Below are 26,289 nucleotides of genomic sequence, written 5' to 3'. Positions count from 1 at the left end.
GTACATGTTGCCTAATATATGTAGATTTGCTAACACCCTTATACATATTTTACAAAAGGTTCTGCGTTTAGCAGAGCTTTTTTGAAAAAAAATGCTCAGGAAATGTGTGTATCCCGACCTAGATGTCACATTTGCCAAGTGGTCAAAAGTGGTTTCACATCTGCTAATCGGCGCTCAGAAAAAAGATCAAGGAAATTTAGCTGCATAATTTATATTAAAAATACCCCCCCTCTTTTTTTTATATAAAACTGCACAAGAGGTTTTTAGTACTAACCAGTGCGCTGAATGCTCTGTGCTGTGCGACGCTCATAGAAACTCTGTCGGAGCACAGAGAATTCAGTGTGCCGGCTGGCGCTAAAAACCTCTTGTGCAGTTTTTGTAAAAGGGGGAGGGGGGTTTAGGACTCCTTTTATCAAGCAGTGCCGGAGCATTGAACCGCAGGCCGGCAAGGTAAATGCTCTGATGCTCATAAAAATTGAATGAGCGTCAGAGCATTTACCTTGCAGGACCACGTTAAAATGCTTTACCACTGCTTGATAAAAGGAGTCCTTAATCTGTTCTACCTCAAGTGGCAAAATGTAGTAAATAGTTTAGAACAGATAAAATCAATATAGACAGCTTTTCACTTGATGCATCTTTGTGAAGAGCGGTCTAGTAAGCCTCTGTAAACATTGTAAGTTTGGATTGCAAGAGTTGGATTTTTTTCAATTTTTTTTTTTTATTAAAAACCCACATGTGGTTGTTGGAAGATTAAGGAAGAGTTAAATAGTGTTAATCAATCTTTGTATTAATAGAATTCATAGGAAGGCAGATGGAAGTCAAAACTGTCGCTGTGAAGAATATGAAATGAGATGAGATCACAGCATCCGTCTGCCCCGGTGAACCAGAACAAAGATCAGCGAGGCAGATTGGATTAGTGGAATCTATTTTGCAGTCTTTCAGAGCACTTCCACTGAACTGGCAGGCTCACGCCAGTCCTCAGAGGTGAGACATGGCCCAGATATATAGATGCAGCAATGACAACTTGGAAGTCTTCACGACCGTTATTGCACCGACAAGTGAGTACTTGTGCCTCAAGGCTCTCCAGTGCTGTCTCTTTTAGGTTCTGTACTTGTTTTTAAAAGGGAACACAGTTTTTTTATCAGAGCAATCTGTAAAATTGTATGTTCTGTGACATAAGCTCTTACAGAGGAAATATGTTTTACTGTAGGGCCAGCAATACTGAATATATATTTCAGTAAGAAACAAAAAAAAATCTGTGATAAATGAATTTTTTAAATAGAATTAGAAGCAATCTGCTAAGATTGACAAAACGTAGAGAGGAAAATGTATTGTTTCTTTATTTTCAGTACAAATCACAAATTTCTCAAAATCTTTAGCAAAGAGTTTGTGATAATTCTGTTTCAGTTTTACGACACTTATTCCCAGTCTTCAATATTTTCTCCGTCATCAACGTACTGCTGTATCTTTAACTTCTGTGTTACTCTCACCCAGCCTCATTTGGTTTTATGATTTTTTTTTTTTTAAGTAATGTACTTTGAGAGGTTTTTTTAAATTCTTACTAGTGTATAGACTGCCAGTTTCCATGCTTTGCAGTGCAGGCAGCAGGTGCAAAATGTGGTCCAACAGTTTTGAACTTTGAACTATGAGCCAAGAGAAGCTCTAGGGATACGAAGTCAAGACTTCCTGCTGTGTGACCTTGGGCAAGTCATTGTCTCACATCCCTTCAACTTGTACAGCTGTAACTGGATAATAAGAGCATGGTTTCCTTTCTCTTTGGGAAACTTACCTGTGAATCTAGTCAGTAGGAAAGTGCTGCAGGACCATTCATTCAAGCAATGGCTGTAGGCTCTGAAGTGCTATTAGTTGCCAAGCACATTATAATCCTATTTGGCTGAAGTGCTCTGTATATATCTCTCTGTTGCCCACACAGAGCTGTATTTACTAAAGCGTGTTATCATATCTGTGTGTGCTAAAGACCCATTTTATGCAATGGGACCTGCTAGAAACATGTGCTGCCAGTTTGGCATACCCAATACAGTAGTACACTTTAACAAGTATAGCCCATAAAGATTTTATTCCAAAATTGCTTTCTGAATACATATAATTACGTATGGTTAATCAACACCCATACATTTGTTAAATATTTGTTTTGTAACATCTCTTTTTGGTTATTCTCCTCATAGTTTGTGGTCGAGCCCAAAGAAGAGCCCACAACATGCAGCAGATCTTGATGAGAAATGTAAGAATATTTAAGACTTCCTTTGTATTGGTGCTCTTTGTGTTTGAAAATTATCTAGGTATCTATTTAGTAGACTGGAAATCCCATTTCTAGGTGGCAGGAGATCCCAGCTACATTAACTTTCGGCACAGCCCACATTTTTTTTTTTTTTTTTTATAAATTTTCAAATTACATACCAAGTATACACTTGTACAGAAAGTGAGTTAGTCAAGATATTGCTTTCTTAACAATATAAATCATATTACACCTTAACACTCCTAAGAACAGAAGAAATATAAATTTTTTGGCTAACTCAACTCAAGTTCTCAATCTTTGAATCCAAGATTTCATACATGCGAGACAAAAATAAATATAAATCTATATATTTAGGATGTGCTATATATACATAGAGCTGAGGTAGGAGTGACATATTAAAACTATGGAGCACTTGATTTTCCCTCATCCAGTAGGGACAAGGTCAAAAAAGCAGTTAACTGTTGAGGTTCACAGAAAACATATTTAACTGAGCAGTGGCAAATAATACACTTGCAAGGGTGTCTCAAATAGAATATAGCCCCCAATGAAATGACCCCTGGTCTCAAAAGAAGAAATTCTCGATGACGCTTTTGAGTTTCTCTTGAGAGATCAGGAAACATTTGAATTTTACATCCAAGAAACTCTTTCTGTTTATTTTTAAAGAAAAGCCTCAATATCCATACTTTATCAATTGAGAGAGCTACAGTTAATATCATTGTGGAAGGTGTTACTATATCCTTATCTGACGTTTCCAGAATTTCCAATACATTCAATGGTGCTTGATCAGATATTTTTGACTGTAATTAAGTCCCATTCTTATTTGGTATGTACTTGAGAGAATGGGGGTAAAGTTTCCTCCGGGATTTGCAGAGTTTCTACCAAGTATCTCCTAAGCATCTCCCTAGGTGTTACCATTGTTAATCTAGGAAAATTAATAAATCTCAGATTATTATTTCGTGAATTATTCTCAAGCATTTCTAATTTCCTTCTAAGATTCACATTATCCTTAATAAGGGCCTCTTGCAGTTGTTTAGACGACAATAAGTCTTGGTCAAGCTTTTGAATTGAGGATTTTGAAACAGTCAGATCTTCTCTTAAACCCTTAGTATGCTGAATCAATTTACCCTCTATATACTGAAAATTGGGGCTGATAGTCTTAGCAAAGTTTGCCACTAAGTCTCATAAAGACTCCAGGGTCACTTGTGCTGGCTTTTCCCAAACTGGAAACTTTTGTTGAGTGTAGAAATGCTCACCCTCTGAAGAAAGTTCTTGGCTTTGCTCTGTCTGGCTTATTCCACCTCCCGTTGCTGAACCAGCCCCTGATTCTCCTGCAGAGACTTCCTGAACAGGGAGTTCTGCCTCCATGCTCTCCGTTGTCATGCTGGCCGCCTCAGGAGAAAGGACCTCCCTCTTGGAGAACTGGTGATCTGAGGCTGCGGGGGTGGCACTCGCACGTCAGGGCTGAGGGTACTATCCGGCCCAAGAGGAGCAACTCTGGTCTCGATAAGCCCAGTCGCTCTCAGCGGGCTAACTTCTGACATCAACGCTTCAACTCCCTTCATCCGCCGCACTAACTCCTCAATATTGCTGAAAGTCAGCATACTGGAGCACCTCAAGGCGCCAGCAGCACTCCTGCCTTTTCGGCATCGTAGAAGATTTTAGGCTACAAAAGCCGCCAGCAAAGAAGAAAAAAGAATCCAGAGTAGAGCGGTTCAGGTGTGTACTTCCCAGCATGTCTGTGCAGCAGCCATCTTGGATCCCATACAGCCCACATTCTATCCTGTATTTAAGACTAATTCTTTTTTTTTAATTTTTGTATTTATTTATTGTGTTTTGAAATATAGAGCAAGCAAACAACGCTTGTTTAAGTAAAACGAAAGGAAACAAAATAGAAGGTAGTACATTTACACATTGACCATCATATATAACTTCTTCTTAGACCCAACATAAATTGCAGTGTGGTGGCCCCAAACAATAAGGACTTAATACCAAACAGGAAAATCATTATGACTAATAGGCATTAACGGGAATACTCCTCTATATCAACTTATTGACCAATCTAACCCTTGGTGACCTTCTTTAAGTCCAGAAATGTCCACAAATGGTCTGGAACAAAGAAAGTATACTTCAATCCAACATATTTAATGAGGCATTTGCATGGGTAGGCTAGTTGAAAATTTGCCCCCAAATTCTTCACTTCTTGTCTCATATTTAAAATAAGTTTTCTCTTCTCTTTGTGTTTCAACAAGACTTAAATGCTATAATGAAAATGTACTTCAGGAATGCATAGACTCCTTTCATGGGACAACGGGTTTGGATTTACCCTGATGTTAACAAAGAAACCCAAGAGAAGACTAATTCTAAAACATATTATAGGCATTAACATGTTGTGTATACCATCAAGGGTGTCTATTGCAGATTTTGGTATCATTTGCAGAGGCAAATCTTACCTGACAGCCCTTCAGCAATATCACTTACAAAAATGTTTTTTTTAAAAACCCAACAAAATAGGCCCAAGAACTGAACCTTGAGCCACACCAATGGAACATCCCTTTCCTCATTGCGATCTCCATTGACCACTACCCTCTGCCGCCTTCCACTCAACCAGTTCTTGACCCAGTCCATCACTTTGGGGCCTATACCAAGAGTACTCAGTTTATTTATTAGACACCTATATGAAATACTGTCAAAGGCTGTGCTAAAATCTAAATACATCTAGCACACTCCCTCTATCCAATTCTCTGGTTACCCAGTCAAAGAAATTGATCAGGTTTGTCTGACAAGACCTGCCTCTAGTAAATCCACATTGCCTCTGGTCCTGTAATCCACTTCCAGAAACATTATTATTCTCTGTTTTAAAAGCATCTCCATTAATTTCTTTTCATAGAGGTCAGAATTACCGGCATGTATTTCCCTACTTCTTCCCCATGTCCACTTTTATGGAGAGGGACCACATCCTCCCTTCTCCAGTCCTCCAGCACCACTCCTGATTCTAGAGATGCATTGAAAAGGAGAGCCACCAGAACTTCCCTAAATTCCTTTAGTTCCCTTAGATGTACACCATTTCACCCCATCACTTTGTCCACCTTTAGTTTAGCTAGCTCCTCACAAATACAGTCCTCTTAAAATTGATCAGGGTCTGCCATGCCTCCATCCCTATTTGTGTTTGTCTTCTGCGGTACCGTTCCTGGTGCTTCAACTGTAAACATGCAACAGAAATATTTATTAAGCAATTAAGCCTTATCTTTATCAGCTTCTACCTTCACTTTTGAATCTCACAATGCCACTTTTGCACTTCTTCCTATCACTAATATATCTAAAAATGTCTTGCCCCTTTGTTATACTGTGTTGGCTGGTTTTTTTTTTTTTTCTTCCATTTGTATCTTTGCTTTCCTGACTACTTGACCAGCCTCTCTTAACTTTTCCAGATATATTTTCCTGTCTTTCTCTTTCTGCAATCTTTTGTACTTTATGAACCGATGCAATCCTCCTAAATAAAACTGCGTGCCATACTATCAAATGAACAGAAAAAAAAAAAAGATCCTGAACAAATGCTTCCAAGTAATGCAGTTCAAAGCAATGTGGTACTTGTGGGTGGGGCATTTTTGATATGACGTTCAAATTCAAGTTTGAAAGGTTTATGGAACACGCAAAAAAGTCCAGTAGTGAACATGATCATTTTGGAAACAGAAAAAGTCTATCTTTTTGTTCTGAAAATAGCCATTTCTCAGATGTGTTTGTCCTCAGTGTGTCTATCTTTTTGAATCATTTTCAAACCCCCCCCCCCCCCGAGAAAAAAATCCACATTCAAAAGAGAAATGCACAAAACAATCCATTGGGATGTAGGAAGGGCCAGCACTTTTAGTAGACTGGTCACACAGACATCCCAGCAGAGCAGTGGGGCACTCTAGGGAGCACTGCAGTAAATTTCACATAAAAAGGCCCAGTTACACATTTCACCATAGCCCCCTTATATTGTATGGTGAGCCCTCTAAAACCTAATGAAACCAACTGTACACCACAACAATAGCCCTAATGCTTATAGGTTTCAACTATATGTAGGCACATGGGATTAAGGTAGATTATGGAAGGCTCACATATTCCACCATAAGTGTAGTGGTTAGAGTGGAGTATGGGCCTGAGTAGGGTTCCCAGAATTTTACGATTGTAAAATCCGGAAACCCTAGACCTGCCCCCAGGCCCACCATCTCTACCCTAGTCCCGCCCTAACTCCACCCCCGCTTCCTGCTTTGGTCGGGCAGGAGGCAATCCGCATATGCGCAGGTGCCACACGATGATATCACGTGCACGTAACGTCATCGCGTGGCACTCGCACATGTGCAGATTGCCTCCTGCCTGATTCAATTGAGAGGAGGCTTTTCAAAATCCGGACAAAGTGCCGGGTTTTTAAAAGCCGTCCGGACCCCTGGACATAGAAACATAGAAAGATGACGGCAGAAAAGGGCTATAGCCCATCAAGTCTGCCCACTCTACTGACCCACCTCAATAAGTCTAGATGCTAGTGACTCGTCCTACGTAGGGATCCCACGTAAAGGTCCCAAAAGGAGGACATGTCTATGGTTAACAATACTGCCAACTAGGCTACTCTAGTAACCTGCTTGATTCTCTGCTAGAACTGGTCTCTGGAGCTATCAGACAGGCAGGAATGTATTGTTTCATTCACATCTTTGCAGGGGGGGGAGTTCAGTTACCACTGGGAGAATGTGGGAGGGTCATGTCTTCTCAGTTTGGGCACCTTTTTGGCACTTATTCGTTGTTAAAACAGGTCTAGTTCCAAACATTCAAATTGTGCCCTAGATGTTTTCTGAAATGTTCGATTATTGCAGAAAAACCTCCAGATCATAAGTCTGCCTTAGTCCCACCCAAACCATGCCTCTAACATGCTCCCTTGCGATTTAGACACATTGAAGACAACCACTATAAAAATCCATCTAGAACAGTGGTCTCAAACTCAAACCCTTTGCAGGGCCACATTTTGAATTTGTAGGTACTTGGAGGGCCTCAGAAAAAATAGTTAATGTCTTATTAAAGAAATGACAATTTTGCATGAAGTAAAACTCTTTATAGTTTATAAATCTTTCATTTTGGCTAAGTCTTAATAATAATATTGTAATTTATAGCTAAAGAGACATATGATCAAGAAACTGTTTTATTTTACTTTTATAATTATGATAAACATACCGACGGCCTCAAAATAGTACCTGGCAGACCGCATGTGGCCCCCGGGCCGCGAGTTTGAGACCACTGATCTAGAACATGGGTTTCAAAAATAGCAAATTAGAAGGGTTTGACGAGGAAAACGTCCATCTGCCCCCTCTACGCCAAGTTTTGAATGTTTTTCCTTTTTGAAAATTAGCCCCATCATCCTCCAACTCCAAACAATTAGATTAAAAGCAGATTAACAATTATAATTGATTTACATAAATCATTTAATAATAGTTAGAAATTCAGCTTCTGGAACAAATACGTGTTCATTCCTTCCCAGAAAGATAGATATGTAGGTTTAATCACTATTGCAGTTGATAAGGAAGACCAAAATTGAACTACTTATTAAGCAAAAGCTAATTGTAAAGACTACTTATATCTAGTAGATTAAGAACTGGTTGAAAGACAGAAAACAGAGAGCAAGTTTAAATGGTCAATATTCTTAATGGAGAAGAGTAAATAGTGGGGCTTCCCAGGGTCGGTGTTAGGATCTCTGCTTTTTAACATACAGTATTTATCAGATGATTTAGAGATGGAAATAACTGTTGAGATAATTAAATTTACTGATGCCACAAAGTTGTTGAAAGTTGTTAAGGATTATGAAAAATTATGAAAAATTGCAAGAGGACCTTGTAAGAATGGGAGACTGGGCATCAAAATGGCAGATGACGTTTAATGTGAGCAAGTGCAAAGTGATGCATGTGATAAAGAAGAACCCGAACTGTAGCTACGTGATGCAAGATTCCACATTACGAGTCACTGCCCAGAAAAAGGTTCAAGGTGTCATCATTGAGGATACGTTGAAACCCTCAGCTCAAAGTGCAACAGCAGCTAAGAAAGCAAATAGAATGTTAGCAATTTTCAGGAAAGGAATGGAAAACAAAGATGAAAATGTTAAAATGCCCTTGTATCGCTATATGGTCAGGTCTCTGGATCTCAAAAAAGATATAGTGAAATTAGAAAAGGTACAGACAAGGCCAGCGAAAATGATAAAAGGGATTGGATGACTTTCCTTTGAGGAAAGGCTAACATGGCTAGGGCTCTTCAGCTTGAAGAAGATATGGCTCAGGGGTGATATGATAAGTCTATAAAATACTGAGTGGAGTATTTATTTAATTTTCTATACTGTTCTCTCAAGGGAGCTCAGAATGGTTAAATTCATTTATTCAGGTACTCAAGCATTTTTCCCTGTCTGTCCCAGTGGGCTCACAATCTAATGTACCTGGGGCAGTGGGGGAATTAAGTGACTTGCCAAGGGTCACAAGGAGCAGCATGGGTTTGAGCCCACAACCCCAGGGTGTTGAGGCTGTAGCTTTAACCACAGCGCCACACACTCCCAGTAGAAGGTGTAGATGTGAATCCTTGTTTACTCTTTCAAAAATACTTCTCAGAATAGTGTGGGAGAGTCAGATGACAGTGGCAGCACTGGGGGATCCTTGAAAAAGCATTCAGTAAAACATGTTGGATTCAATCCTCCCAGGTCGTAATTAATAATGAAGAGAAAAAAAGAAGATAAAATTGAGATAAGTGCATATTTATGATTAATAATAAGTGGAATTAAGTATTATCTATAATCTTAAGAAGAAAGATAATAGATATGAAGTTAAATAAATGAAAGAGAAGAGCGACTAAAATAGTTAAGGGGCTGGAGGAGTTGCCGTACAGTGAGAGATTAGAGAAACTGGGCCTCTTCTCCCTTGAAAAGAGGAGGCTGAAAGGGGACATGATCGAAACATTCAAGATAATGAAGGAAATAGACTTAGTAGATAAAGACAGGTTGTTCATCCTCTCCAAGGTAAAGAGAACGAGAGGGCATTCTCTAAAGTTAAAAGGGGATAGATTCCGTACAAACGTAAGGAAGTTCTTCTTCACCCAGAGAGTGGTGGAAAACTGGAACGCTCTTCCGGAGGCTGTTATAGGGGAAAACACCATCCAGGGATTCAAGACAATGTTAGACAAGTTCCTGCTGAACCGGAACGTATGCAGGTAAGGCTAGTCTGTTAGGGCAATGGTCTTTGACCTAAAGGCCACCGCATGAGCGGACTGCTGGGCACGATGGACCACTGGTCTGACCTAGCAGTGGCAATTCTTATGTTCTTAAGAAAGGCCAGTGACGATTCAACACACATGATTCACTGCTGTAAAGAGATTTTGAGCGGTGTAACTGAGGCCTGTTGGTAATCAAAAGTGAATTTTAATCACAATAAGTTGAACGGTGAATATTCAAACTCAGAGTGGTTTATTATTGATATAGGTATAACAACATAGGACATAAAAGGACTAGCTTCAGGATCGTATGAGTATTGAGCTGTGCTGCTGACGGTCAAAAACTAAAGGCCTTGGTAATATTCAAGCATGTAACAATGCAATGTAAAACTTTCCAAGCGACATGGGTGTTTTGTGCAACAAAAAAGGATGGATGAATGAAGAGGTTTTGAAACAGTGGATTGATAAATGCTTCTGAGGGAGACCTGGAGGATTTTTTGTACTAAATTCTTTAGTGATATTTGATACAATGGCCTCAGATAAAAAAAGAATATCGCTATTATATATCTGGTAGACTTTATAGCCTTTGGACATTTCTGTTAATCATGAAAAGTGGGAAAAGTGAATGCATGAATTCAAATATTCATTCACTCCTGCAGGGAAACAACGCCACACCACTTATGCAGAGGTGTGTTCTTGGGCAGAAACTGCCTGGGAAGCAGTATAATACTTTTGAAATTTCTTACCCTCCTTTTGTATTTTCCTTTCATGTGTCCTTTGCTATACTTATTGTAGTTCTCCCTACTTCCCTTATGTATTGGTCATTTATCAATGACCTGGAAAAGGAGGCAAAGTGCGAGGTTATAAAATTTGCAGACGATACCAAACTGTGCGGCAGAGTTAGGTCCAGGGAGGAGTGTGAGGACCTGCAAAGGGACCTGGACAAGCTGGAAGACTGGGCAAACAAATGGCAAATGCGCTTTAACGTGGAAAAATGCAAGGTCATGCATATAGGGAAAAAGAACCCTTTGTTCAACTACAAATTGGGGGGGGGGCATTGTTGGGAGACAGCAGACTTGAGAGAGACTTGGGTGTGCTGGTGGATGCATCACTGAAGCCATCTGCACAGTGCGCAGCAGCCTCGAAAAAAGCCAACAGGATGCTGGGCATCATAAAGAGGGGCATAACAACCAGGATGCGGGAAGTCATCATGCCATTGTATCGAGCGATGGTGCGTCCACATCTGGAATACTGCGTTCAGTATTGGTCGCCACACCTCAAGAAGGACATGGCGGTACTTGAGAGAGTCCAAAGGAGAGCAACGAAACTGGTAAAAGGGCTGGAACACTGCCCATACGCCGAGAGGTTGGATAGGCTGGGGCTCTTCTCTCTGGAAAAGAGGAGGCTCAGGGGAGATATGATAGAGACTTTCAAGATCATGAGGGGCATAGAGAGGGTGGATAAGGACAGATTCTTCAGACTGAAGGGGACAACAGGTACGAGGGGGCATTCGGAGAAACTGAAGGGAGATAAGTTCAAAACAAATGTAAGGAAGTTTTTTTTCACCCAAAGGGTCATGGACACTTGGAATGCGCTACCGGAGGAAGTGATCAGGCAGAGTACAGTACAGGGATTCAAACAGGGATTGGACGGATTCCTGAGGGATAAAGGGATCGTGGGATACTGAGAGAGGTGCTGGGATGTAATACAAGTATAGAAAACTAACCAGGTAATAAGTATGGAAACCCAACCAAGTCGTGAATGTGCAAGACCGGAGGATTAGGACTTCGATGGGAAGATAGGACTTCAATAGGAAACCAAGGTGGCAAGGGGGCCCCTTCTGGTTATTCAGACAGGTCGTGACCTGTTAGGGCCGCCGCGAGAGCGGACTGCTGGGCAGGATGGACCTATGGTCTGACCCGGCGGAGGCACTGCTTATGTTCTTATGGTACGTCATGTCTGTGTGTGTTGGTTTTAGTTAATAATTAAGACCCTGTTTTAATTGTAAATTGCTTTGAATTAATGATATTGCGATACATCAAAATTTTTATAAAACTTGAAACTATAATCCCCCCAGATCATCAAAGGATTTGAAAAGGCATTCCAAAATAAATGCGCACTCGATGGCAACTCTTCAGAAAATGAAGATGAAGATTACGTGTACACCCAGGAGGAACAGCAGCTTTTGAAGATGAGCATTTTGTTGATTCATATCATGATTCTGAATTTCAGGGGATCTCCACTGATGATGAAGCTGATAAGTCTGATACAAATATTCCGTGTCACAATAACTCTACAGTTCTCTCTGGGACCCGGTAACTCTTTCCCGTTATGATTGGACTGTTCACGGATTAGCCTCTCAAGGATTTTGTGTGTTTTGGGAATGTCTAATGTATTCTTCATATTGTTGTAAATATGTGTTGACAGGTGTCATATGGACAAACAAAATTTTTTTTTCACATTATTTCTTTCTCGTACTTTGAAGATTTTTACAATTATGTTGACCAGAGGCCCTGAGGACAAGTACTGGTACATTTTGTTCATTTCCATTGTAATTTTGGAGATTGTTGCAGAAATAAGACAACTTTAAACATACTGGTGTTGAGCAATATTTGATACAAATCATCCCTGCCCACCAACAATGATAAAACAACTACAAACAATCCAAAACACAGCACTGAGAATTATCTATTCATTGAGGAAACATGACCTCATCACAGAGGCATACCTCAACTCACACTGGCTCCCAATTCCGGCAAGAATACTATTCAAATTCTACTGTCTACTGTTAAAAACCATAAACGACGACAGCCCAACCTACCTGAGCAACCGCCTCATCCAAACTACATCAACTAGACATAGGAAAACCCACACTCCATTCACATACCCTCCAAAGAAGTCAAACGGAAAAAACTATATGATGGCCTCCTGGCCACACAAGCAGCAAAACTCGACAACCAAATCTCCAATCTGCTAATTATGACCCCAGACTACAAAACATTCAGAAAAGAAATAAAGACTCTACTCTTCAAGAAATTCCTGCAAACGACTTAATACCGCTAGCTCCTTTCCACTTCCACTTCCCAATACCTTCCCGATTTCCCAAAGCAACCTCATCTACTCTTTATCTCCTCTAGAAATTACCAGAAATCTTCTTCATGTAATACGTCTTTTGTAATTCTTTTGTAATCCTCCTTGAACCACAAGGCAATGGCGGAATAGAAATCTCTAATGTATTGTAATGTAAATGCTTATATTGCCCACATTCGCCTACAATGTGCAGCATACCAACTCGAAATATAAAATTTTATATTACCCATGGGATATATACAAGAAAATACAGTAAATTTAGACATCCCAATTTGAGTATGTGCTCATTTTCTATAATGGTATCTTGTCACAAGGTGCTCAGAATGTTGCATTGGTGCACTTAATTGGAGATGCCAAGTTCTCGTAGAATTGCTCCCATAATTATTGTGGTTCACATTTGTAGAATAAGCTCCTCTGAAAGATGAGAGAAAAATTAAGGTACATGAGGTTTCAGAATCAGGTAGAAAAGCTGCAATTTGGTAAAGAAGATAGAAGGGGGGGGGGATCAGGCTGAGGTAGAAGAGCAAGAGCTGAGAGAGGTTGGCTTTGGGTTGAAGAAATGTGTATTGGTTCATTTTATAACTATTCTCATGCATTTTTAACAAAAACCACTTTGATATGCAAGGATTAGGAAGTGTTACATCAAGTTATTATAATCATCTTTTAAAAAATGAAATTCATCATACCCAAATAGTCATAGTCCTAAAAGAACAGGAACACTACAGGAGATGCAAAGGGGGGTTATGTTTTATATTTACTTTAAAATGTGATTTATTTATTTATTTTGTTTTTTCTATCCCATCCTTCCCAAGGAGCTCAGAATGGCTTACAAGCTAACATATATGACATGTAGTTTACAGGTTAAATTTGTCATAGTTACAGTGCAAGATTTTTCAATACAAGTTTTTATCCTAATGTGACACATACCGAGGATCTTGTATCAATATACATTTTTTTTTGCAATCTATCGATCATAGGTGGGGCAGTTAGGTGAAGAGGTATGTTTTTATTGCTTTCCTAAAGTTGAGGAATCCTTCAAAGGATCTGATCTGTGGGGGCAGTTGATTCCAGTGGCTCAGTATGAAGTGGGTGTAGGAACATCATTTGATAGTTTGCAGTCGAAGGGCATGAGCAGGGGGCGTTTTGAGGAATATTTCACTCTGGGGGTGGAGTGACTTGTTAGGCACATATGTAGGAAGTTTGGTTGTCATATAGCTCGACGCCATGTCAGGTAAGGATTTGAACACTAGCACCAGGCCCATGAAGACACAACGTTTGGCTACGGGCAGCCAGTAATCCAACGATAGAACCTGGGAGACAGGATCACGGGCACGGAGGTCTTTTAGAAGTCTGATTGTCGCGTTTTGTACATGCTGGAGATGTCATATACAGCTCACCTTTCCACACCAGAGCAGTATACAATTTAAAATGTCCAATATTTCTTAAGAAAAAGAGAAACTTCATAAATATGATAGACTTCACTCCAACAACCCAGGGCCACACTCTATCTCACGTTCTAAAATAGTTCTTTGGAGGACAGACTAGACCTCTTCATACTGATGATTGTAGATTGAAAGCCTACTTAAAGAACATTTTAAACTTCCTATAGGTGACTTCAGCATAGATTTCTCTTGGTAATATTTAACCGGCAGTGATCAGTGTTTTCCTGATCATTACCGGCGGTTAAAGCCAGATAGTCAATGCTGAGCTATGTCTGGGATTTGGCACTGAATATCCGGTTTTACAGAGCCGGTTGACACATAGCTGTTAAGTTCAATATTCAGCAATTAACTCACTATGGGTTACTGCATAACCCTCCTCCCCCCTTTATGAAGCTGTTTTAGGCTTTTTTATTGCTGGCCACAGTGGTACTAGCGCCAAAGCTCATAGGAATTCTATGAACATCAGAGCTAATGCCACCGCAGCCGGAGATAAAAAGCCTAATGCAGCTTTGTAAAAGAGGGGAAAGATAGGACTGACTTTTATGTGGTCCTGTTTATGTGGTTAACCTGGCCAGTTAAATGCTGAATATTAGCACTTAACCAGCCAAGTGCTGATTGCACTGCCAAAACCTCCCCCCCCCTAAAAAAAAAATAACCAATGCTAACTGGTTATTTTTAATAGCACTGCGAGGGGCCACTGAAATGTTCTCAGCCCAACCAAGAAGAGAACGAAGTGGAGCCATGATCATTGAAAGAAAAAGTGTCAAGGAAAGTGTGGAATTAACTTGTAAGTTTCATTCTCTTCTTGGTTGGGCTGAGAAATTTTCAGCGGCCCCTCGTATGAACTGTAGCTATAATGCTTAAAGATGTGCCAGGAAAAGTATTTGCTGGTTAGCAGTGGAGAATGCAACCTGCACATTGCAGCCAAAACAATTCAGTGGCTCTCTTCTCTTTTACTTCTCTAGGTGGCCACGGTGTCTGATTGTCATGTCCACTGCACAGATGAGATACTAAAGCGCCCAGCTAATCTCATTCGAGTTTTATATAAGAATGATGAGGTGTGGCAGCTGGGGTACCTGCCGAAGAGGCAGCAGAGAACAGCTCCTTCCAGATGTACTGCCAAGCCTGGTCAGTCCCCAGAACAAATTTATGATGTTGTACTATGTTCAGAACGTAGTCATCCTGGCAACTTGCTCTTTGCTTGATATGTTAACTCACAACTTATTTCTGTATTTTTTACTTGTTAAGGAAGAAAGGAAAAGTGTAAATGTAGCATAAAGGCTATTGGACACAAATTGGTAAAACTCTATATACCCTGATACCATAGGAGTAGTCACTGTGCATGTAGATTGTATATTGCTATACAACAAACAGTTTGCCAGCTGTATAAGCAGAGAAGGCTCTTTGATTATACCCAGCAAGAAATGTTTCCCTTCCCATAGTGCAACCTCATCTGGAGTATTGCATTCAATTCTGGTCTCCTTATCTCAAGAAAGATATAGCAGCGCTAGAAAAGTTCAAAGATGAGAGACCAAGATGATAAAGGGGATGGAACTCCTCTCGTATGAGGAGAGACAATAAAGGTTAGGGCTCTTCAGCTTGGAAAAGAGATGGCTGAAGGGAGATAGGATTGAAATCTACAAAATCCTGAGTGGAGTAGAAGAGGTACAAGTGGAATGATTTTTCACTCCGTCAGTGGATTGTCTTTGACTTTCTCAATCTTGCATGTCTCTCTCCTTCTATTTCTTTTCCATTATAACCCATTTTGTTACTTTTGCAAAATCAAAGGTGCTATACCAAGAGAGTAGATTAAAGTAAAAGTAAGTAGTAGCCAAGATAGCTGAGGCAAGCGGCACAGGTTTTAGGTTGGTAGAGGGAATTGTACCTAGGACTGTTAATAGAAAGTATATTGGTGGGTCTGTTAGAATGGCAGGAGCAAATACCTTGACAGTGTTGGAGCAGTCTTCTTCCTTGGATGGCATTGCTTTTATTAACAGAGTGCTCTCACAGACTGGTATAATGGATTTGTTGAGACCAACTGAAAACCTTTGGGAGGGTATATGTGCCATGCAAATGACTTTCTGGACAAATTGCAGAGCAATTATTAAAACTGATAGAGGTATTGCACAAAATGGATGACTCAGATTCAGGAATTTAAAACTCATGTAGTTTCATTGGGAGAAAAGGTGTAATACCTTCAAGGGCCATAGAAATCATTTCTCAAAGACTGTTTTGTATAAATGGTATATCCAATCAATGATTTTAAACATAACTAGGAGACAGATTTGCATTTAGAAAATGTTCTCTTTCTTTCTGCTATACCGCCTACAAGACCAAAGCTATTGAAGCAGTATACATTCGGGTAAAGTAGGTAGACCAGAGAATGCCATGGGGACAAAATTTGTCCCACTAGAAATAAATACTCAAGGATTAGGGCCCGAATATATCCCTTATTCACTCAAAAACAAGCCCCACACGGACAAACAATACACACACCCAGCAACACTACAAGGCCTTACTTACAACCCACAACATTCACGCTCCCCAAAGAGAAAGGGAAAAAGAAAAGAAGTGGAGAAAAAGGCCTCAGTTCAGCTTCATCTGGCCAAAAAAACTCCACTCCTACAAAAGCTGTTTATGTGTAAATGCTGAAAAATAGTCCAAGAAAACAAGGCAACTGAAGTAGCCTGCCAGGTGGTATCAAACGGCACGTCTAATACAGATGAAAGTCAGTGGGTGAATGTAACAAAAGGCAATATAGTCCAGCTCATAACATCCATAGCAAAAGCAAGAAAAATAACTTAGCCAGTTTTGATCGATGAAGTGGTGAGGATGTTTGAGGAGTATGGTGGGTCTGGAATATCTGGATGTGAAGCAATGATATGAACACTCCTGACGCAGCCATTTGATGTGAAATGGAGGGTTCCCCGTTGGGTGTAAGGACTGCCTGGCCTGGATTTGGAGGCCATTAGCAGCTAAGTTATTTTTCTTGCTTTTGCTGTGGATGTTATGAGCTGGACTATACTGCCTTTTGTTACATTCACCCACTGACTTTCATCTGTATTAGGCGTGGTGTTTGATACCACCTGGCAGGCTACTTTAGTTGCCTTGTTTTCTTGGACTATTGTTCAGCATTTGCACATAAACAGCTTTTGTAGGAGTGGGGTTTTTTTGGCCAGATGAAGCTGAACTGAGGCCTTTTTCTCCACTTCTTTTCTTTTTCCTTTTTCCCTTTCTCTTTGCGGAGTGTGAATGTTGTGGGTTGTAAGTAAGGCCTTGTAGTGTTGCTGGGTGTGTGTATCGTTTGTCCGTGTGGGGCTTGTTTTTGAGTGAATAAGGGACAAAATTTGTCCCCATTCCCGTGGTTTACCATGGGAACCCATCTCCATGTCATTCTTTAAGGAGAGCGAGAAGAATCAGGGCAGAGCCACTGGTCCTCAATCCTTGCATTGAAGAATGTTGGTGTGTAGAAGGACCGAGGTTGAGATAGACACTAACCCCCTCTTTTACAAAGGTGTGCTAAGCTTTTTAGCGTGCATGTTATCCTATGGGCGCGTTAGCAGTAAGCGCACGTGTTGATTTAGCGTGCGCTAAATCAACGCTAAAACGTTTAGCGCATCTTTGTAAAAGAGGGCCTAAAGAATAACACGGAATAGTTTCCCATAGTTATCCGGGGGGACGGGGACAAATTCTGTCCCCGTGTCATTCTCTATGGAGAGCTCATGATCTGAGTTTGTACTCGAGACAATGAATAGTTAAATGACTTGCACAAGATCACAAGCAGTTGCCTTGGCAAATGTTTAAAAAATATGTCATGTTAATATATAAAGTGCTACCTGTACATGTCCCTCTTCTCTCCAGAGGTTTTCACCTACCACCATTTAAGAAAGTACTTTGGAAGGGCTGAATTTGTCTCCTCTAGTATCCTTTAATAATTTGAACCTTACAGAATTCCTGGAGAATTTAAATATAGAGCAAGCAGTAACTTCTCTGTAAGTAATTGCACATGGTTAGATCTGAATAGAGATTAGATGCTAAAGATGCATTTTAAGGTAAAAGATTCATTGTTTATGGAACTGTATGGTTAGAACATTTTGAGATGTTTCCAAAGCTATGCAGAAGAGAAGGAATAATTCCTAATCACTAGCAGTAGAATTTTGCAAATCGGAGGTTTGTTCAATTTTGAGATATTCACGTAAACATTTAAATGTCAAAGAGTTAGACATATTCTCAGATCCTTCTCAGTTGATTGCATTTTTGAGTAACAAGTTTTTCAGTGGTAAAATTACATCATCTAGCGTCAATGATGATGCTTGGCCCAGCTCTTTTTAGGTCTTTGCTGTGTAAGATTTGCTATTATTGTTTGCGGTGGTAGGATATCTTTGCTTCCTGATTGCCTGCTAAATTTATTGTGGTTTTGTGGAGTTTTCCTTTGAATGTTTTCTTTTTTAATGTGTAAATTAATTCTTTTAATTGTTCTTAGAAGTTTTTGTATATGTTGCATAATTTAGAAACCCAAATAAAATAAAAACATTTTTAAAAAATTTAAACAGAAAACATGCCACAATAAGCAAAACTGACCAGTCTAATCAGCAGATTTGTATTTTTCCAGAGTGCTTCTAATTTAGGGTCCCTTTTACGAAGCCATGGCAAATGCTCTGAAGTCCATTCAGTTCCTATGGGCTTCTTTACATTTTCTGTGGGAGAATCACTACCCCAGCTTTGTAACAGAAGCCTGTAATCTAATCTAATATTGCATTTTTAGACCACATTTACCCCAAAACAAGTAGAGCCCAACGTGGTTTACAAAAACAAGAAATAAATCATTAAAAAATGAATCAATTCAAATACAAGAAATCAATGCTTTGTTAAAAACTTTTGAAGCAAAAAAGTTTTTAAGCATTTCTGAAATATTGAATACAATGAAAGATTTTTTGATTGAAATAGGTAAGTTAGCTTTACACAAAAAGGAATTGCTCTAAAATCCACCTACTTATCTCAATGTCCCATCCTTCCTCAATATTCCTTATACTCCTAGGAATCCTAAGCTCTGGAATGGTCTTCCATCACTCTTATGGTCCATAAGAGTGGTGGAAGACTGTTTCAGAGCTTAGAGGTCAGATAATAGAAAGTGGATTGTCTCAAGTCTTGTAATGAGCTCTCTTGAAGCCAGGTAAAACAAGATAGAAACATGACGGCAGAAAAAGGCCAAATAGCCCATCTAGTCTGCCCATCCACTATAACCATTATCTCTTTCTCTCTCTAAGAGGTCCCACGTGCCTATCCCAGGCCTTCTTGAATTCAGACACAGTCTCTGTGTCCACCACCTCTTCCAGGAGACTGTTCCATGCATCTACCACCCTTTCCGTAAAAAAGTATTTCTTCAGATTACTCCAGAGCCTATCACCTCTTAACTTCATCCTATGCCCTCTCATTGTAGAGTTTCCTTTCAAATGAGACTCGACTCATTCACATTTATATTATGTAGGTATTTAAATGACTCTATCATATCTCCCCTCTCCCGCCTTTCCTCCAAAGTATACAGATTGAGATCTTTAAGTCTGTCCCCATATGCCTTATCACGATGATGTGAGTCTAGAGACCGCAGGGTCCTGGAAGGAGTATAAGGAATAGTGCGAATGGAAAAGAAGGATGGGTCACTGAAATAGCAGGCTTTATAAGTCAAACATAGAATTTTGAACTGGATACGGAAAAGGATGGGGAGCCAGTGTAATTGAATGAACAGAAGGGTGAACAGCAGGATTTCTTTTTTTTTGATACGCATACAAGTTTAGCTATAGTATTGTGAAGGGTTTGAAGGCGCTTAAGTAAATAACCAGGGATGCTGACATAAATAGTGTTGCAGTAATCGAGTTGAGATATCAGGAGAGTGTGCAACTTGGGAGTGTTGCGATAACTATGCAAGATAAAGCAGGAAGCCTTTTTTTTTTCTAGTATTTCTATACTAAAGAAAACAGAAAGCACTTTTTCTTGAACCACATGTTGTCTCTGATGATGCACTGCTACATTTATGAAGAATATAACCTTTTTGCTCAGGGCCGATGCTTCCATTAGTCAAACAAGGCAGCCACCTAGAACAGTGTTTCTCAGCTCGGTCCTGGAGTACTCCTTTGCCAGTCAGGTTTTCAGGATATCCACAATGAATATGCATGAAAGAAATTTGCATATAATGGAGGCAGTGTATGCAAATCAAGTTCATGCATATTCATTGTGGATATCCTGAAAACCTGACTGGCATGGGGATACTCCAGGACCGAGTTGAGAAACACTGGCCTAGGATGTTTAAAATCTTTACTGGCCCTGTTGTCACATGTAGTAACATGACAGAGCTACAGCAGCTGAGGCACAGTTGCTGTAGAAGAAAACCAAAAATTTCACCTGTTTTACAGTAGATAACAGTATCGCTGTTCTTTATTGCACTAGGAAAATCTGAACGAAAAGATTCACAGCCCAGCAGCAACTGGGCAAAGGGAAGACCTGCAGCCATTCAAGTAAGTGCAGCTGCATGATCTGCTTCTGCAAAGATTTTAATGCTGCTTTTCTGTTCTGTATCCTATTCCCAGACTTTCATGTGCATCCTTGAGTGGTTTTGAATTTCATGCTCAATGTTTCTGCTTTTTCAAAGTAAAGCTGTTACAAGGTCATGTAATTGGAGTATGGCATCAATTTCAGCCCCCAATTCATCAGACTTTTAATTACTGAGAAAACAGATTAGAAATGGAGACATGGTTGAGACTTTATTAGATAACTTATGGAGGACTGTAAGTGAGTGCTCAGAGCTTATAGGTCTTCACCTGCCCAAAGGAAGGAGCTGTCCAAGTGTTAAAATCCATTCCTTTCTGGAACCCAAGGCCAGCTGCATATATGTAGCAAAGGTACCCAGTGGACTCTATTTTGGGCCAGATATCTGTACTTTCACATGGTCAAAGACTCTAAATATATAGATATGAACTAGAGAATGACACGGGGATAAATTTGTCACTGTCCCTGCCCCATTCTTGTAAGCTCTGCCTTAACCACACAAGCGTCAAACACTTATGATTTTAAAGTGTTTGAGGCTTGTGCAGATGAGGATGGCGCTTGCAGGAATGGAGCAGGGACAGGAAAATGAGTTCCCGCAGGGACGGGGAAAAAATTTGTCCCCATGTCATTTTCTAATATGAATCTTATCAAGCATAAGTCTGAGCTTTGGGCCCAGGCCATTCAAATAATTTTAAATAGTCCAGAGCACCAGCTAAAGCCAACATACTGTGAGCCTTTAAGCTCCTCCCCTATTTCCAATCACAAGCTTGATCACCTCACTATGACAGAAAAAGCTGTATGTATAAGTCGCAAATTCAACAAATGAGGGAATATAGTCAACAAAAAACATTATCGTCATGAACTTTAACTTTGAAATATACTGGCCCCAATAATAAAAAAATGGAGGGTGGATAGAGAGTAGCTGAGGCAACAATAAGCAGTCAAAAGGGGATGGATGCCTCCCCTACCACAGGAAACAAATGAATTCTACATGGCCAGCTAATCCTAAGGAGTGTTCAGAACATCCATGGACCTGTAAGGACAAGCTGGGCAATCTGCTGGGAAGGACCTGGAAATGGCTGCATGGCCATACCTGACGGTGCCATTGGTCGGCCACATAGATGGACTGAGCACAGACACCTTGTGGAGCACATTCATCAGCTTGCCATGTCGTTTCCTCCCAGCAGTGAAGTGGAGTTCCAGAAAGCAGAAGATCACCCTTTTACCACCAAAGCATGGAGGCACAGCATCAGCCATTTATAGTAGGAGTAGGGTTACCATATGGCTCCAGAAAAATGAAGACAGATCGAGATATCCAGATTTTACTTCTATTGAAAGTAATGGAAATAGAGACATCTCAGTTTTACTTCCATTGAAAGCAGTGGAAATAAAACCCAGATGTCTCAATCAGTCCTTTTTCTGGAGCCATCTGATAACTCTAATTAGGAGGAGAGTAGCTAAAAAGAGGCACTATATTTTAATCACCAAGAGCAGTTCTATAGGTAGATTCCACCTGGACCCATCAAATGCTATCCTTTCACTCAAAATATTGATAAGACATTTTTGAGAAGGCTTAAAAACAGTTCCAGCTATTTAAACATACTGTTACCAATACTGGAATTTTGTCTCTGCTATCATGCAATATTAATTGTACTAACAATGTGCCTGATTTTGCATAGAGTATCTAGGTAGGCACAGTGATGAGCATTTTACAGAAAGTTTCTTGAATGCAGAACCTTTTGTAAAACACATAGAAGGACAGTGATCAAAGTGCCAATTTTACAAGTCAAGTAGATTGCATGATTTTTTTTTTGTATGTTTTCTAAAGGATTTTGTGATACACAGTTATTAGATAATTGATGAAGTGAAGATCTGGGGATACGTGCTGTGACCCACAGTAATTTTGTAAAATAGAGACAGAAAAGTAGTTAATTTATTTAATTTTCTATACCATTCTCCCAGGGAAGCTCAAAATGGTTTTACATTAATTTATTCAGGTACTCAAGAATTTTTCCTAGTCTGTTGGGGTGGGCTCACAGTCTATCTAATGTACCTGGGGCAGTGGGGGGATTAAGTGACTTATCCAGGGTCACAAGGAGCAACATGGATTTGAACCTACAACCTTAGGGTGCTGAGGCTGTAGCTTTAACCACTACATCACACTCTCTCCCCTCAATCACTGTGCTACACTGTATGTTATTGAATGGAGTTTTTTTTATGACCTAATAGCGCCATAAGGTTGCCCTGTGTGCTGGGAGCTTAGATATTGAGGTCTTTTTTTCTCCATTTTGTTAATTGTTATGGAGACTGGACATAGTTTTAGAATTGGTAGATTATATTGAAACATCTGTGCCCAGATTAAATTAGTAATTTTACACCTGCACATGTACAGCTTTTTTTACATTTTGAAACTCCAGACTGGTAAGCTCAGTTGCATCTTTAATCACTTGTGCGCACATCAAGTCCAAACAAGCAATTAGCTGACACCTAAATCTTTAAAATAAAAAATATACGTATACTTTTCCAGCCTAAGAACATGCAGCCTTAGAAACAATGGGACTGGTGTATCTATGTAAATAAGAGGTTTCTAAAATATTTTTTGTACATATGTAAAAGCCAATCAAGCCTTCTAAAATGACCTCCAATTTGTCTATCCTGAGACAAGAAAGAGTTCATTCATCCTCTCTGCTAGTAACCTTAATCAAGCTTCGTCTGTTACAGGTAACAAAACTCTGCCTGGGCAATTCACATTGTTCCTCGTCTCATATTCCTAATGCAAACTTTTATGCTGTCTGGGAACATGAGAATTGTCTTTGGTTCGTACACCCCAGAGGGGTACATGCATATTCCTGAAATATCACATTACAAAAAAACTCAGTGGAGTGACGATGCTCCTAAATGGACTTTATTTGAAAGTGTCAAAGTTCCAAAAGTACACTGAAATCATCCACATAAAATAATTTCATCCACATAAAAATAAATCATCCACTTAAGAGCCTTAAAGGACCTAGTCCGCTAGGGATACAGGACCCAACACGGTCCGCGTTTCGACAAAAAGTCTTCTTCAGGGGTCCCTGGGGGTCCTATAAAGGTGAATACGCGGGAAACAATTATGTGGTGAGCCGAAAGTGAGACAAATGCAAATGCAAGCAGTGTCTCACTTTCGGCTCACCACATAATTGTTTCCCGCGTATTCACCTTTATAGGACCCTCCAGGGACCCCTGAAGAAGACTTTTTGTCGAAACGTGGACCGTGTTGGGTCCTGTATCCCTAGCGGACTAGGTCCTTTAAGGCTTTTATGTGGATGATTTATTTTTATGTGGATGGAATTATTTTATGTGGATGATTTCAGTGTACCTTTGGAACTTTGACACTTTCAAATAAAGTCCAATTAGGAACATTGTCACTCCACAGAGTTTTTTTTGTAATGTGATATTTCAGGGATATGCATGTACCCCTCTGGGGTACACGAACCAAAGACAATTCTCATGTTTCCAGACAGCATAAAAGTTTGCATTAGGAATATGAGACGAGGAACAATGTGAATTGCCCAGAGTGTTTTTGGTTTTCTCTGGATTTTCTTCTTTGTGGATATTTTGGGGTCAATTCCTTTTGGTTTTTGCATATCACATTACAAAACATATCAGGAGCCCAGGGAGTGTGTGGCGCGGTGGTTAAAGCTACAGCCTCAGCACCCTGGGGTTTTGGGTTCAAACCCACGCTGCTCCTTGTGACCCTGGGCAAGTCATTTAATCTCCCCATTGCTCCAGGTACATTAGATAGATTGTGAGCCCGCCGGGACAGATAGGGAAAAATGCTTGAGTACCTGAATAAATTCATGTAAACCGTTCTGAACTCCCCTGGGAGAACGGTATAGAAAAACTGAATAAATAAAAATAAAAAAATCTGGGTGAAAGTGACAAAAGATGTACAACCAAAATGAAAGTATGTCACTGTTCATTTTTCTATTTTCAGAAAGTTAAACTAATATTTGCAGTTAGGTTGCCTTTTCTTTGCTGTACATGCACCACTACTTTGCATGGTGGACCACTCTTGGGTAATTTCTGTTTCCTGTGATTTAGGCTCAGTGGACCATGAGCGCAGCAGCAGCAGACAACGCTTTCAACCAGGAGTGAGTTCATCTCGCTTTGTTTAGTTTCGACCCAGCAGTGGACAGCTGCACTTGGCTGCTACAATATGCTCTCTGTACAAGACGTGTGTCGCTTGCCGGGTGCCTGCGGGCTTAGAGAGAGCAGCAGGTGGCCTAGGTCAGGGGTCGTTTGATCACAACAAAACAGCCTTAAGTGCAAATTACCTCATCAAACACAATAAACTTCAGCTTTCTATAGGAAAAGTGTCATTAATTTCCAAAGCAATTGCCCGAAATGTTATTGTATTGATAGTATTCCATTAGCAAATGTACTTTGAAACCAAAAATCCATTTAAAATGTTTGGCCTTTGTCAATTTGCATACTGAGTAAATAAGACCGCTTTATTTTTGGGATCTGCTTTAGCAGTGGGACTCTGCCATATATTTACAGTGCAGTGTTGTCGTTTAGAAAAATGTTGGAATATTAGTGTTTTTAGATATGAATTCTTCTTCAGATATTTTATTATTTAAAAGCCCACTTCATAAAATAAAAAGTTGATTTTGGTATTTCTATTATGCAACATGCTCAGTAAATGTTCAAACTGATGCCTCTGAGTCTATCCTATCCCTTTGATGACAACCAAAATATCAGCACAAAAAAACCCAACCCCAAGAAAGACCTCGGGCTGTATATCTAACTTTGAACCCATGTAGCATGAACCATAGATCTGTACATTCATTTATGAGACTTCTGTGAACATAAGAATAGCCTTACTGGTCCATCAAGCCCAGTAGCTCGTTCTCACGGTAGCCAATCCAGGTCACTAGCATCTGGTCAAAACCCAAGGAGTAGCAACATTCCATGCTACCAATCCAGGGCAACTAGTGGCTTCCCCCATGTATTTCTCAATAACAGACTATGGACTTTTCCTCCAGGAATTTGTCCAAACCTTTCTTAAAACCAGCTATGCTATCTGCTGTTATCACAACTTCTGGCAACACGTTCCAGAGCTTAACTATTCTCTGAGTGAAAAAAATTTCCTCCTATTGGTTTTAAAAGTATTTCCCTGTAACTTCATCAAGTGTCCCCTAGTCTTTGTCATTTTTGACGGCCTTTGTTGATTCCCTCTGTTATGAAACTTTTGCAACTTTTAATTTTGTGATCACCTAAAAGAGCAATGATAAAGCTATTATTTTGTTTTGTAGGCAAAGAACAGAGCCGAACATTACAAATACTGAAGAAGGCTGCCTGAGTACCACAGCAGAAGCTTTCATGCCTCTGACAGGCAGCGCCCCCTGTGGCATACCATCCATACTGCGTAGAATCTGGATGAAACCCAAGGGAAAGGCAGAGTGCATTGGAGCATCCAATGGTGCTTTTGAGGCAGACTGAGAGGTGGCCTGGTGAAAATCCTCTTGCAGGACAGGGCCAGAATGCTTTTGGCCTTAGGCATGCATTTTCTTTACCAAACTTAATAGGCACTGGAGGTGGGAGGGGTGGGGTTGTTGGAATAATGACAAAATGGTAATGTGGCTGTAATACAAGAATTACCAGGTGTGTGTGTGTGTGTGTGTACACTTCTCCCTCCGTATTCGCGGTTTCAGCAATTGCGGTTTCGATTATTCACAATTTTAAGCATGCTGGCTCCTCCCC

The 26,289-nt window shown here is 40.1% G+C and overlaps 1 protein-coding gene across 1 annotated transcript; it reads left to right on the top strand.

The window, feature by feature from the left end:
* Positions 1-885: 885 nt before the first annotated feature.
* On the top strand, positions 886-26,028 carry VXN (vexin). The gene is made up of 6 exons (XM_033932796.1): positions 886-1,058; positions 2,187-2,242; positions 14,967-15,129; positions 20,446-20,513; positions 24,628-24,677; positions 25,842-26,028. The coding sequence occupies exons 1-6, from the start codon at positions 992-994 to the stop codon at positions 26,026-26,028; spliced, it is 591 nt and encodes a 196-aa protein (XP_033788687.1). The 5' UTR covers positions 886-991.
* Positions 26,029-26,289: the final 261 nt, after the last annotated feature.

Source organism: Geotrypetes seraphini, chromosome 2 (assembly GCF_902459505.1).
Source record: "Geotrypetes seraphini chromosome 2, aGeoSer1.1, whole genome shotgun sequence".
Taxonomy (NCBI): Eukaryota; Metazoa; Chordata; class Amphibia; order Gymnophiona; family Dermophiidae; genus Geotrypetes; species Geotrypetes seraphini.
This window is presented reverse-complemented; position numbering and strand designations above follow the sequence as displayed.